The sequence below is a fragment of the Rhinolophus ferrumequinum genome, chromosome 10, assembly GCF_004115265.2.
Source record: "Rhinolophus ferrumequinum isolate MPI-CBG mRhiFer1 chromosome 10, mRhiFer1_v1.p, whole genome shotgun sequence".
NCBI classification, from domain to species: domain Eukaryota; kingdom Metazoa; phylum Chordata; class Mammalia; order Chiroptera; family Rhinolophidae; genus Rhinolophus; species Rhinolophus ferrumequinum.
In genome coordinates, this window is record NC_046293.1 from 55,093,559 (window position 1) to 55,107,748 (window position 14,190).

Genomic DNA, 14,190 nt, shown 5'->3' on the forward strand with positions numbered 1-14,190 from the left:
CTTCCTAGGCTGAATCATGGAGAACTGGAAAATCTAAATAGACCAATCACCAGTAAGGAAATTGAATCAGTCAACTGAAACCTTCCCAAGAGCAAAAGTCCAGGACCAGATGGCTTCACTATGAATTCTACCAAACTTTCAAAGAGGATCTAATATCTGTCCTACTCAAACTCTTCCAAAAAATTGAAGAAAAGACAATACTCCCTAACTCATTTTGAGGCCAACATTACCCTGATACTAAAACCTGGTAAGGATAACACAAAAAAGAAAATTACAGACCAACATCTCTGATGAATACAGATGCAAAAATCCTAAACAAAATTCTAGCAAATCAAATGCAACAATGCATTAAAAAGATTATTCATCACGACCAAGTAGGGTTCATCCCAGGGGCACAAGGATGGTTCAACATCCGCAAATCCATCAATGTGATACATCACATAAACAAAATAAAGGACAAAAATCATATGATTATATCAATTGATGCAGAAAAAGTGTTTGACAAGATACAACATCCATTTATGATTAAAACACTTAATAAAATAGGTATAGAAGGAAAATACCTTAACATAATAAAGGCCATATATGACAAACCCTCAGCTAATCTCATAATTAACAGTGAAAGACTGAAGCCCTTTGCTCAATGTTAAGGAACATGACAGGGCTGTCCCCTATCACCTCTGTTTTACAATATAGTGTTGGAAGTCCTCGCCAGAGCAATCAGGCAAGAGAAAGAAATAAAAGGCATCCAAATTGGGAATGAAGAAGTCAAATTGTCACTCTTTGCAGATGACATGATGTTATATATAGAAACCCCTAAAGACTCCACCAAAAAGTTATTAGAAATAATAAACGAATATAGTAAAGTTGCCGGCTACAAAATCAACATACAAAAGTCCATTGCATTCCTATATACCAACAATGAAATCTCAGAAAAAGAAATTTTAAAAAAACAATTCCTTTTGCAATTGCAACAAAAAGAATAAAATACCTAGGAATAAACTTAACCGAGGATGTGAAAGACCTATATGCTGAAAACTATAAGACATTTTTAAAAGAAATTGAAGAAGACACAAAGAAATGGAAAGATATTCCGTGCTCATGGAGTGGAAGAATAAACATAGTTAAAGTGGCCATATTACCCAAAGCAATATACAGACTTAATGCAATCCCCATCAAAATCCCAATGGCGTTTTTTAAGGAAATAGAACAAAAAAATCATCAGATTTGTTTGGAACCACAAAAGACCCCGAATAGCCAAAGCAATCCTAAGAAAAAAAGCATAATACTGGAGGTATCACACTCCCTGACTTTAGCTTATACTACAGGGCAACAATAATCAAAACAGCATGGTATTGGCAGAAAAACAGATACACAGATCAATGGAATAGAATTGAGAACTCAGAAATAAACCCACATAAATATGGATAGATAATTTTTGACAAAGAAGCAAAAAACATACAATGGAGAAAAGACAGCCTCTTCAATAAATGGTGCTGACAGAATTGGATAGCCACGTGCAAAAGAATGAAACTGGACTGCTATCTGTCACCATGTACCAAAATTAATTCAAAATGGATCAAAGACTTAAGCATAAGACTTGAAACAACAAACTGCATAGAAGAAAACATAGGTATTAAACTTATGAACCTTGGGTTCAAAGAGGATTTTATGAATTTGACCTCAAAGGCAAGGGAAGTAAAAGCTAAAATAAATGAATGGGACTATATCAAACTAAAAAGCTTCTGCACAGAAAAAGAAACCATCGACAAAATAAAGAGGCAACCAACCAAATGGGAGAAGATATTTGCAAACGCCTCCAATAAGGGACTAACATCCAAAATATATAAGGGTCTCATACAACTCAACAACAAGTGTTCTACTTTCTTCATGACAAATATGCCACCTCTAAAATCAGCAACCAGAAACTCTGACATTGGAATGCTTCCTCAAAAACTGTTATAATTTCCAAAATAACTATCTTCCATCAGTTACATTTACCAAAATTATTTCCTTATCCTGCAACCTAGGTACTTCCTAAACTTTAGAAAGCAGCATAGCCTTTTCAAATAATTCATTATCCAATAATTTCCTCCATGAATTACTTCCTAAGCAAATTTTCACCTCTTAAATCTCCTTGTCTTATTTTATATTGATTTTTGTTCCTAAATTCCAAACACAAGTTGCAGCCTAGACTGACTCATCAATGAGCTATGACCCTTCATTCAACTTACTTCTCTTTCCTCTCCTTTCTAAAGAACAAATTTCTAGGGAAGAGATTTCTCTAAACAAACAGAGTATTTGCAATCTATCAGAGCCAAACAGTTTCCAATAGTGACTTTATCTTTCTTCTCTATGAACACATTTGAAAGAAACAGCTGAAATACTGTCTAATATACTTTTATAGTAATTCCCTCTATGGAGAAAAGGAAATGGGAAATTTTGGCCTATACTTTGTACCAGGTATTGATCTATGCTCTTTACAATTATAATTCTATTAATTGGACATTATGATCCCCATTTTACAGAAAACAGGAAAGTGAAATTCAGAGAGATGAAGTTTCTTGTGTCGTTCAAGATGGAGTTGATTATTGTATTATGTTTGGTTAGACCGTATTCCCTCTCTGGGCCTCACCATTATTGTGAGAATTATATGAAAGCATGTATTGGGAAGCCATTTGTAAGACATTTGTGTAGTGGGTATGTTGTCCCTAATTCAGGAATTTTGTTCCTAAGGCTAACATAGGTTTTTCTGGTGTGTTACTATATTTATAAGTAGGTGATTAACCTGATAAATTAACTGCCATGAAGGTATCTTTGGGTGGCAAAGGATTAGTCCTCCCAGGCAATATACACACATCTTAACAAGCACTTCACTACCTTAAACTGAAAATGTGCAAGTGTTTTCTCAGAAGTGACTCATAGGCCAATATAGTCTCCATCTTCTGCCTCAATCTGAGAATTTCACTTTTCTCTGTGTTATATTTCATTTTTGTATGTATACTCCAAATAATGAAAATGACTGCTTACTGTCTTTAGCCAGTAACCTACAAATGGGATAATCACAACCAAGCTAGTGACTTTTCAGGACCTTCATGACCTGCAAATGGCTCCAGCTAAGCTCCTTACCCATGGCCAACTATGCCCACCCCCTCCAGAGTGTCAACTCCTTGACTGCACAGTCTACGTCTACTCTGGAGCTGATATCGTCTTGCTATGCCCCACCACCACCACCTCACCTCCAATATAGTCTCTCTGGAACCTCATCTCTTAGCCATATGTTTAAAATTTGTTTCCAGAGTTATTGACAAAGGGACATTCATTAGCCTGCTCTGAAGAGTCCCAGGGCAACTTGTGCTTCTTCACTCAATTAATTCCTAAGGGCATGCTCTCTATAGAGCAACTATAACTCGTGTCACTCTGGGTAAAGGATAATCTCGGGTGGGAGGGGAGTTCATATTCTGCCTTCTGAGGTCATCAACCTCATTTCTCCTAGAACAGAACAATCCAGGACTTCTCTACTCTTCAAAGTTTTTCTTTCATCCCCCTATTTATGGCTCCACTTAAAAAAAGACAGAACATTTAAAAAAAAAAAAAAAAAACCTCTGATTCAACTCTAGTCTGAACTAGTGGAAGAACAGAAAGAGGCACATTCCCATTCAACTGATAAGGTACCGTAGGAGACTGCTTCTTACTAAGAGAAGCCCTGCAAGTTCTTGTTATTTCTGTGAAAATGCAGGATAGCACTTAGTGGCAGATAACTAGAAAATGCAATAATTTTTATATTACTTTGTAATTATGTGGCTTTATAATATGTATTCTCCTCTAGAATATTTAGGACTAAAATTGTACTATAGCCATTTGGATAGTCAAGTGAGGATGTATATTCCCTGTTTACAGCTTCCTTGATTTTACTTCTCTGTGGTTGTAAAGCCTGAAACGGATGCAGATGTGACTACTCAATCACTCCCTGAGGATTCCAGGTTGGTAACCAGGAGGGCAAGGGCATCCAGAGTACTTTGTAACTTTTCTTGATCCTTGATTCCAACTGTGGACTGCAACCTGCTAGTGGGTTATGAAATCAATTTAGTGAGTTGAAACCAGCATTTGAAAAAGAATTTTAATAAAATAAAATTTTAAATATCAAATTCTACTGCATAGTAACCCTATTACCCCTAAAATAAGATCTAGCTGGACAATCAGCTCTAATGCGTCTTTTGGAGCAAAAATTAATATAAGACCTGGTATTATATTATATCATATCATATTATATTATATTATATTATATTATATAAGACCCGGTCTTATAGTAGAATAAGACCGGGTCTTATATAATTTTTGCTCCAAAAGACGCATTATAGCTGAGTCCAGCTAGGTCATCTTTTTGAGGAAACACGGAAGTAAGGAGTATTCTGTAAAAATTTTATTTAAGTTAGATATATACATGTCTGCCATAAAATTATATAAAATGTAGAATGAATTATGGTCAAAAATGTTTGAAAGCTGCTGCCTTATAAATGTTTATAGAAACAATACGTAGAAAAAGTCTTGAATAAATCAATAATGACACTCCCATATAATGTGATTTTTAACTACATGAGTTCACAAATCAGTAGAAATGAAATGCTATTGAAGTATTTAAATATAGTCTCTTAGAAAACCCTGGATCATAGTTTTATACACTTTCCCTATAAAATTTCCATACCTACATACACAAAATGTTTTACACATGATTTTGTGAATTCATAGACATGGTAAATCCAATCAAGGAATTAATGGAGCCCTACTTTAGAACTCTTGCTTTAACTTTTCTTTAGCTCCTAAAACTTCCTTGGAACATAATAAAATCTCCCTATCCTATGAGTAAATAAAACTCTAGATCTAAAGATTCTGAATGTGTTTGTGTAAGTAAATGTAGATTTTTATCCTAATCTAATATTTATTGAGCCCTAGATAGATATGTGGAATTGTTCAAAGAACAGAATGACAATCCTAAAACAGTAGCGCACCACCCGCCCCCCCCTTATCAACAGGGGATATGGTCCAAGAAATCTAGAAATCTGAAACCATGGAAGCTGAAACCATGAACAGTGGAGGACTGCTGTCCACAAATCTTTGAATTCTAATGGGCAGAGAAGCTTGAAGAGTCCATTCGAAAGCAATGGGGAACTGGTACTTTTTGGAAACGAGAGAATTAAGGGAATTGAACCAGAAGGGAAATGAGAGGCTGCGATAACTACATGAAAAATAAAAACAAAAATGGCAGGGAAGAGTAAGAAAAACAGCAATTCTGAGAACTTAGGCAGACAAAGGAAGTAGGGCAATCAATGGAATCAGTGGGAAGTAAGGAAGGTAAATACAGGGAAAAGAAAATTTGTAACTATTCTGGAAGGAGGCAGCTGCTGGAGACATTCCTTTAACTCATTTCACACATTTTTTGAGCATCATCTATAAGACAGACACTTGTTTTATGTTGGCACTGGGGAGAGTACCATGTGGGGAAATAATAACAAGCACTTTTCTATACAGGGCAAATGGGACTGGCAAGGATCCAACATCATTCAAATGGGCCACTGGTCTGGGTATGTCATCAGAGGAAAATTTCATTGTCCATCTCTTTTTGTTCTCTTCAGATTTCAAATGTCCATTTTAGAGCACCTCTTCCTTTCTCACCTTTTATTACTATCATTTTTTTACCTTGAGATTCAAAATTTTTCAACAATGAAAAATAAAACCATGTTTACTGAATTCATCCTGCTGGGTCTAACAGATGTTCCTGAACTCCAGGTGTTGGTTTTCACCTTCCTGTTCCTCGCCTATTTACTCAGCATCAGTGGAAATCTGACTATCCTCATCCTCACTTTGCTGGATTCCCACCTTCAGACTCCCATGTATTTCTTTCTTCGGAACTTCTCCTTTTTAGAAATTTCCTTCACAAACATCTTCATTCCCAGGGTCTTAATCAGCATCACAACTGGAAACAAGAGCATCAGTTTTGCTGGCTGCTTCACTCAGTATTTTTTTGCCATATTTCTTGGGGCAACAGAGTTTTACCTTCTGGCTGCCATGTCCTATGATCGCTACGTGGCCATATGCAAACCTCTGCATTATACAACCATCATGAGCAGCAAACTCTGCACACAGCTCGTTCTCTGCTCATGGCTGGCTGGGTTAATTGTTATTATACCACCAATCACTCTGATGAGTCAGCAGGACTTCTGTGCATCAAACAGTCTGAATCATTATTTCTGTGACTATGAGCCCCTTCGGGAAATCTCCTGTTCAGACACAAGCCTCATAGAGAAGATTGTCTTTCTTGTGGCATCCGTGACCCTGGTGGTTACTCTGGTGCTAGTGATTCTCTCCTACACATTCATCATCAGGACTATTCTGAAGATCCCCTCTGCCCAGCAAAGGACAAAAGCCTTTTCCACGTGTTCTTCCCACATGATTGTCATCTCCCTCTCTTATGGAAGCTGCTTCTTCATGTATATTAAGCCCTCAGCAAAAGAAGGGGACACCTTTAACAAGGGAGTAGCTCTACTCATTACTTCAGTTGCACCTTTGTTGAACCCCTTCATTTACACCCTAAGGAACCAGCAGGTAAAACAAGCCTTCAAAGACACAGTCAAAAAATTTGTGAATCTTTAAAGAATTTCAGAATTAAAGTCTTAATGGATGAGTCCTTACTATGTACCAAGCTCTCTACCATTTACTTGGTATCCAATAAAGAATTAAACTCCAGGCCAATATGAGAAACTTGAACATAAATAAATTACAACCTATTAAGTGTTCATATAAATAAATGGTTAATGTTTTATAAATAAAAAAGCAGCTCAATTTGAGTTAGAGGGTCAATATATGTTTTCAGAGGGGATGCCATTTAAAATTAGTCTTAACAAATAGAAATAAGTCAAGCAAGCTAAACTAAAGAGAAATTTAGATTAAAAGAATACTGTTGGTAGGAGCACAAAATTTCCATCCAACAGGACTGAGTAAATGTTGTCATTAATTTCAGTGAAATAAAAAGGAGAAAGAAAAAAAGTTGTGGAGATGATAGTTTTAATTTTGAATGAAATTCCATTTTAAATAAATTAAATGCCCATAATTTCAAAGGATGAGGATCTGGGGCCCGATCTTTGGACTTAGCATTCCTCACAATGTAGATGGTAATTTATGTGGGAAAAGAGGAAATCACAAATAGAAGCAAGTATATAAAAGTTCAAATATTAAATTCTAGGGACCCTCTCAAAATTTAAAGAGCAGAAGAGGCAGAAGAGATAAGAAAGGCAACAGATCTGTGGAATTCATGGGAAGATAATGTCTCAAGAAACATAGGTGGTTGGCAATGTGAAATACTGCAGAGAGTAATTAATATGAAGAATGAAAGTATGAGGGGTGTTGAGTAGCAAAAAATCAGACTACTGTGGCACACTGGCTAGTGGGAGCTGAAAAGTTAGAAATGATAAAATGCAATTTCAAGAGTGGAGAAATGAAAAAAAAGGCAACCTCCAAGTTATGTTTCCTATGGTTTCTCATTACTAGTATCTGTGCTTTTTCACTACTAGCATTAGTAGTGAAAAAGTAGTGAAAGGAGTGGTTATATATTTAACCTGTATTCACTTGTTATAAGATTCAGGAGTGCAGGAATAATATCTTCTTGATCACAATTCCATCTACAACACCAAGCAATGTTGGGTGCTCAATAATTAGTGTTGAATGAATGAATGAATAATGGATGGATAGATGGATGGATGGAAAAATGAATCCTTATTCACTATTCAATCCCAGAATTAAATTTTTTTAAGTGAAGAAATTGATCATTTGAGAATTTATATATTCAGAGCAATGAAGTACCAAAGCATGCCTCAAATGGACTCTTTAGATCTGCCTGGAAATTTCACTCTATTTTACAGATGAGGAAGCTGAAGCTTAAAAAGGTGAAATAACTTGCACACGGTCACACAGCTGAGTGCTGAACTAGTACTAGAAGCCAAATCTGTCTGGTGCCAGAGTCCAACTGTTTAACTACTAAGTAATACAACCTCCCACCCTTTCTAACTGGTTTTAAGGTTCACTCTCCTAAGTGTTTCCAAGTATTTTAAGTAGCCTTGGCTTTCTACCTTTTTCTCACTTCTCCCAAGCTCTCAAAAAGCTTTGGTTAGAAGTCTTTGTGATGTCAATCTCTTTAGCAACTTGAAAGCATACAAAATCCCATATTATTCCAACTATGGCTCCTAACTTCTCCTAAGAAGTTTCTCCTTTCTGTGTCCATATCTGTTCTGAACAATGTGTGTCTCAACTCTTTCAGACGGAACAAAAAGACCCCAAGAGTATGGGACCTGAGAAAGCAGTATTTTTTCTCCGCCCTCATCTCCAATAAGCTTCCATTTAGGATTAAGTTATAAACAAGGAGGCTTGCATCCACTGCTAATTGTGCTCCCTCTTCCCTACTCATCTTCTTTCGGAGCTACAGGTCAATCGCTTTGGTTCCTAGGCTTGAGGACAGCAATGATGGCCTTATAGTATATAACACAGTGCCTTGCCCATAATAGGCACTCAATAAATGTTCAATTAGTAAAAGAATAAATGAATAAGTGAACAATGTCTTTATTACATCATATTCAAGTAATTTTCATAAACTTTTCTATCACCTACTTGTTTTTAAAGGACTGGGTTCTTTGTCTTCTGAACACCTTTAAGCATATTTTGAACCACAGAGTTTTTTCACTATAGAGACACCTACAAATAAATCCTGTTAATGTTACCTTGTTTAACATATTCTAACACCAATTTTCTCCTTTTCCCAGGGATATTCATAGATAAATAACTTAAATAAGAAACAGATTTTCCCAAAGGCACTCTAAGCATGTTTTCAGAAGTCTGAGAGACACACATACCCTTTTTAAAAATGTGTTTCCCATCAACCTATCTTTTATATCTACAATCTATTAGGAATTAAATTATTTAATTTTTTAAGTCTTTATTCCTATCAAAATGCAATTAAGAGTAGTATACTGGTATACTGTATACATCCCCCAAATCCCAGTGGTTTAAATAACAAAAGGCTATAATTTCTCATACTATGTGTCCAGTGTGGGTCAGCAGCTAACTCTGCTCCATGGGATCCTTCCACATTTTATGCTGCCATCTCCACATGATGCTTCAAGGGTCAACACAACAGGAAATGCACAGAGCTGGAATGTCTCAAACCTGCAATTAAATACTCTACCCAAAACCCACTGGCAAAATGAGTTTACAACTACAAAGGATCCAAGAAGTGTGATTTTCTCACACACAGAAGGAAAAGAAATCATGAGAACTTCTGTACAAAAATTTAGAACACCCTGTAGGCTAGAATATGTGACATTGTTTCCAAGTGACAGCCCAGTTGTAAACAAAATTAGCTAAGGAAATTTGGCTGAGTAAATTACTGCCATGAAAGCTGTAGTAGGATGAAATAAAGAAAATAACTTCCAAAGGTTTGACCTTTATAAAATACAAATCATATCATGTCACTGGTTCTTATAACTCTCTGATGGCTTCTCATTCCTTAAATTACAAATTCAGAGAAGCCAAAGAAACAAGAATGAAAATTAGTAAAGAAAGTCTACATGAATTATAGGATACCATTCAGAGAACAATCAGCACATTATTGGAGTCTCAGAAGGAAAAGAGGGGAAGGCGGCAGTAAGTTTATTTAAAAAAATAATGACTGAGAACTTCCCAAATCTGGGGAGAGCGGTGTATATCCAGGTTCATAAAGCTTATGTGTCCCCCAAATTTTCAACCCAGAATGATCTTCAAGATAAATTAGAATAAAACTGTAAAATCAATAAAAAGGAAGGAAGTTTAAAACATCAAAAGAAAAAACTTCTTCACATGCTAGAGAAACCCCATAAAACTTTCAGCAGATTTCTAAGCAGAAACCTTGCAGGCTAGGAAAGAGTGGGGTGATACATTCAAAGTGCTAAAAGAAAAAACTGCCAACCAAGAATACTTTACCTGGCAAGGTTGTCTTTCAGGAATGAGAGATAAAGACTTTCCCACCCAACAAACAAAAGCTAAGGGAGTTTATCACCACCAGACATGCCTTACAGGAAATACTGAAAAGGAGTTCTTCAAGCTGAAATAAAAAGATACTAATTAATAACATGAAAGCATAAGAATATATAAAACACACTGGAAAAGGTAAACATATAGTGAAACTCAGGACACTCTAATACTGTAATACTGTGGTGTGGCAATCACTTAACTCTAGCATAAAGGTTAAAAGAGAAAGGTATTAAAAATAAATATGACTACAATGATTTGTTAATGGATATAAAAAGTAAATTGTGACATCAAAAACATAAAATGTCAGGGGGGAGTAAAAGGGTAGAGTTCTTGTATGTGATCAAAGTTAAGTTGTTATTAGTTTAAAATAGACCTTTATACCTATAAGATGTTTTATTTAAAACTTATGGTGACCACAAAGGAAAAATCTACAGTAGATACACTAAAATACAAACAGAAGGGAATCAAAACATGCCACTATGGAAAATCATCATTCACAAAGGAAAAGAACAAGAGAAAAAAGAAGCAGAGAATGGCAAAACAATCAGAAAACAATTCATAAGCACAGTCGGTAACCACAAGATTGCCACGGGGAAACGAAAGTCAATTTTGGGGTATGTAATCAATAACGTTGTAAAGATTTTGTAGGGTATCTGATGGACACTTGTCTCATTAGGGAGACCACCTCAGGGATGATGTAGATGCCTGATCACTGTACTGTACACATGAAGCTGAAGTTGAACAATAATGAATGCCAACTATAATTACATAAATAAATAAATATATACATATATATATTTACAAGAAGCAGAGTACAGCATTAGGAATAGAGACAGTGGAAATGTAATGTCTGTGTGCAATGTCAGAGGGATAGTGGATGGTGGGGGTTGTCACTGTGTGAGGGATACAAATGATAAATGTCTAACTATTACATTGTTTTATGCATCTGAAACTAATAAAAAATGGGGGGGAAAGTTAAAAAAAAAAAGATGCATTATTAAGTCCTTACCTAGCACTGATTACTTTAAATCTTAATGGATTAAATTCTTTAATCAAAAGGCTGCTAAACTTGTAGAACTTGAGTTCAAAGAGCATTTTATGAATTTTAGTCCAAAAGCAAGGGAAGTAAAAGCTAAAATAAATGAAATGGACTGTATCAAATTAAAAAGCTTCTGCACAGCAAAAATATCTATTGAAAAAATAAAGAGGCAACCAACCAAATGGGAGAAGATTTTTGCAAACAATGTCTCCAATAAGGGGCTGATATCCAAAATATATAAGGAACTCATAAAACTCAACAACAAAAAACAAACAATCCAACTTAAAAAATGGGCAGAGGACCTGAAGAGACATTTCTCCAAAGAGGACATAAAAGTAGCCAATAGACGTATGAAAAAAAATGCTCAACACCACTAATCATCAGAGAAATGCAAATAAAAACCACAATGAGCTATCACGTCACACAAGTTAGAATGGCTATCATCAAGACAAATAGCAACAAGTGCTAGAGAGGCTGTGGAGAAAAAGGAACCCTCATAACTGTTGGTGGGAATGCAGATTGGTGCAGCTGCTATGGAAGGCAGTGTGGAGGTTCCTCAAACAATTAAGAATAGAATTACCATATGACCCAGCAATCCCTCTCCTGGGTATCTACCAAAAAAATTTGAAAACATTTATCCATAAAGATATATGTGCTCCAGTGTTCACTGCAGCTTTATTTATGGTAGCCAAGACATAGAAACAACCAAAGTGTCCTTCAGTAGATGAATGGATAAAGAAGTTGTGGTATAGGGCCTGCCCAGTGGCTCAGGTGGTTGGAGCTCCATGCTCCTAACTCTGAAGGCTGCCTGTTCGATTCCCACACAGGCCTGTGGGCTCTCAACCACAAGGTTGCCGATTCAACTCCTTGAGTCCTGCAAGGGATGGTGGGCTCCGCCCCCTGCAACCAGCAATGGCAACTGGACCTGGAGCTGGGCTGCGCCCTCCACAATTAAGATTGAAAGGACAACAACTTGACTTGGAAAAAGAAGTCCTGGAAGTACACACTGTTCCCCAATAAAGTCTTATTCCCCTTCCCCAATAAAATCTTTAAAGAAGAAGAAGACAAGAAGAAGAAGAAGAAGAAGAAGAAGAAGAAGAAGAAGAAGAAGAAGAAGAAGAAGAAGAAGAAGAAGAAGAAGAAGAAGTAGTAGTAGTAGTAGTAGTAGTAGTAGTAGTAGTAGTAGTAGTAGGAGTAGTAGTGGTAGTGGTATATATACACAATGGGTTACTATTCTGCCACAAGAAAAGATTAAATATGGGCGGTCGGATGGCTCAGTTGGTTAGAATGCAAGCTCTGAACAACAGGGTTGCTCGTTCGATTCCCATATGGGCCAGTGAGCTGTGCCCTCCACAACTAGATTGAAGACAATGAACTGCCACTGAACTTCCAGAGGGGCGGCCAGATGGCTCAGTGAGTTAGAGAGCAAGCGCTCAACAACAAGGTTGTCAGTTCACTTCCCACATGGGATCGAACTGTGTCCCCTGCAACTAAAGATTGAAAATGGCAACTGGACTTGGAGCTGAGCTGCGCCCTCCATAACTAGATTAAAGGACAATGACTTGGAGCTGATGGGCCCTGGAGAAACATGTTGTTCCCCAATATTCCCCAATAAAATTTATAAAAGAAAAGATGAAATAGTACCACTTGTGACAACATGGATGGATCTTGAGATTACAATGCTAAGCAAAATAAGTCAGACAGAAAAAGTTGAGAACCATATGATTTCACTGATATGTGGTGTATGAAACTGAAAACAAAAAAAGAACAAGACAAACAAATGAAGAAACAAAAACTCATAGACACAGACAATAGTTCAGTCGTTACTATAGGGGAAGGGGACAGGGGCGTGGTAGATGAGGGTAAAAGGGATCAAATGTATGGTGATGGAAAGAGAACTGACTCTGTGTGTTGAACACAAAATGTGATGTATAGATGATGTATTACAGAACTGTACACCTGAAATCTATGTAACTTTATTAACAATTGTCACCCCAATAAACTTTAATTTAAAAAAAAATTCAAAAGGCATACCAGCCCTGAATGGGAAAAGAAAAAAGACACAACTATATACTGCCTAAAAGAGACTCACTTCAGCTTTAAGGACACACACATAGACTCAAAGTGATGGGATGGAAATATATCTTCCATGCAATGAACACCAAAAGAGGACAGGGGTAGCTATACTTATATAAGACAAAATAGACTTTAAGTGAAAAACTCTGACAAGAAACAGAGGTCAAGTCATCAAGAGGATATAATAATTATAAATACATATGCACCCAACATCAGAGCACATAAATATATAAAGCAAATATTAACAGAACTGAAGGAAGAAATAAACAGCAATACAATAATAGTTTAAGGTCTTCAATACGCCACTTTCAACAATAGATAGATAATCCAGGAAGAGCATCAATAGGGAAATAGCAGATTTGAACAACGCTATAGAACAAATAGACCTAACGGACACATACAAAATATTTCACCTAACAGCAGCAGAATATACGTTCTTCTCAAGTGCACACAAAACAGTTTCTAGGATTGGTCATGTTAGGCCACAAAACAAGTCTCAACAAATTCCAGAGGATGGCAACTATATCAAGTTATCTTTTCTGAACACAATGGTATGAAACTAGAAATCAACAACAGAAAAGCTATAAAATTCACTGATACATAGAAATTAAACAATATACTCCTGAACAACCAATGGATCAAAGAGGAAATCAGAAAATATATAGAGACAAAGAAAATGGAAACACAATATACCAAAACTTACAGGACGCAGCCAAGCAATTCTAAGAGGAAATCTTATAGCTGTAAACAAATACATTAGGAAAAAGAAAAAAAAAAGATCTCACATAAAAAAACTAACATTACACCTCAAGGAACTAAAAAACTAACAAACGAAGCCCAAAGTTAGCAGAAGGAAGGAAATATCAAAGATCAGAGCAGAAAGAAATCAAATGGAAACCAAAAAAATCAATAGAAAAATTAACAAAACTAAGGACTGGTTTTTTAGAAAAGGTAAACAAAATTGACAAAACTTTACCTACACTAACCAAGAAAAAAAAAGAGGGCTCAAATAAATAAAA

General features: G+C 36.2%; 1 protein-coding gene across 1 annotated transcript; it reads left to right on the forward strand.

Moving 5' to 3' along the window:
- Window positions 1-5,721: 5,721 nt before the first annotated feature.
- LOC117028947 (olfactory receptor 2AP1) lies at window positions 5,722-6,651 on the forward strand. Its single transcript, XM_033117817.1, has one exon. The coding sequence runs from the start codon at window positions 5,722-5,724 to the stop codon at window positions 6,649-6,651; it is 930 nt and encodes a 309-aa protein (XP_032973708.1).
- The last annotated feature ends 7,539 nt before the right edge of the window (window positions 6,652-14,190 follow it).

Excerpts from the sequence above, each read along its gene's own strand:
- LOC117028947 (XM_033117817.1), top strand. The coding sequence starts at position 5,722 with ATGAAAAATAAAACCATGTTTACTGAATTCATCCTGCTGGGTCTAACA.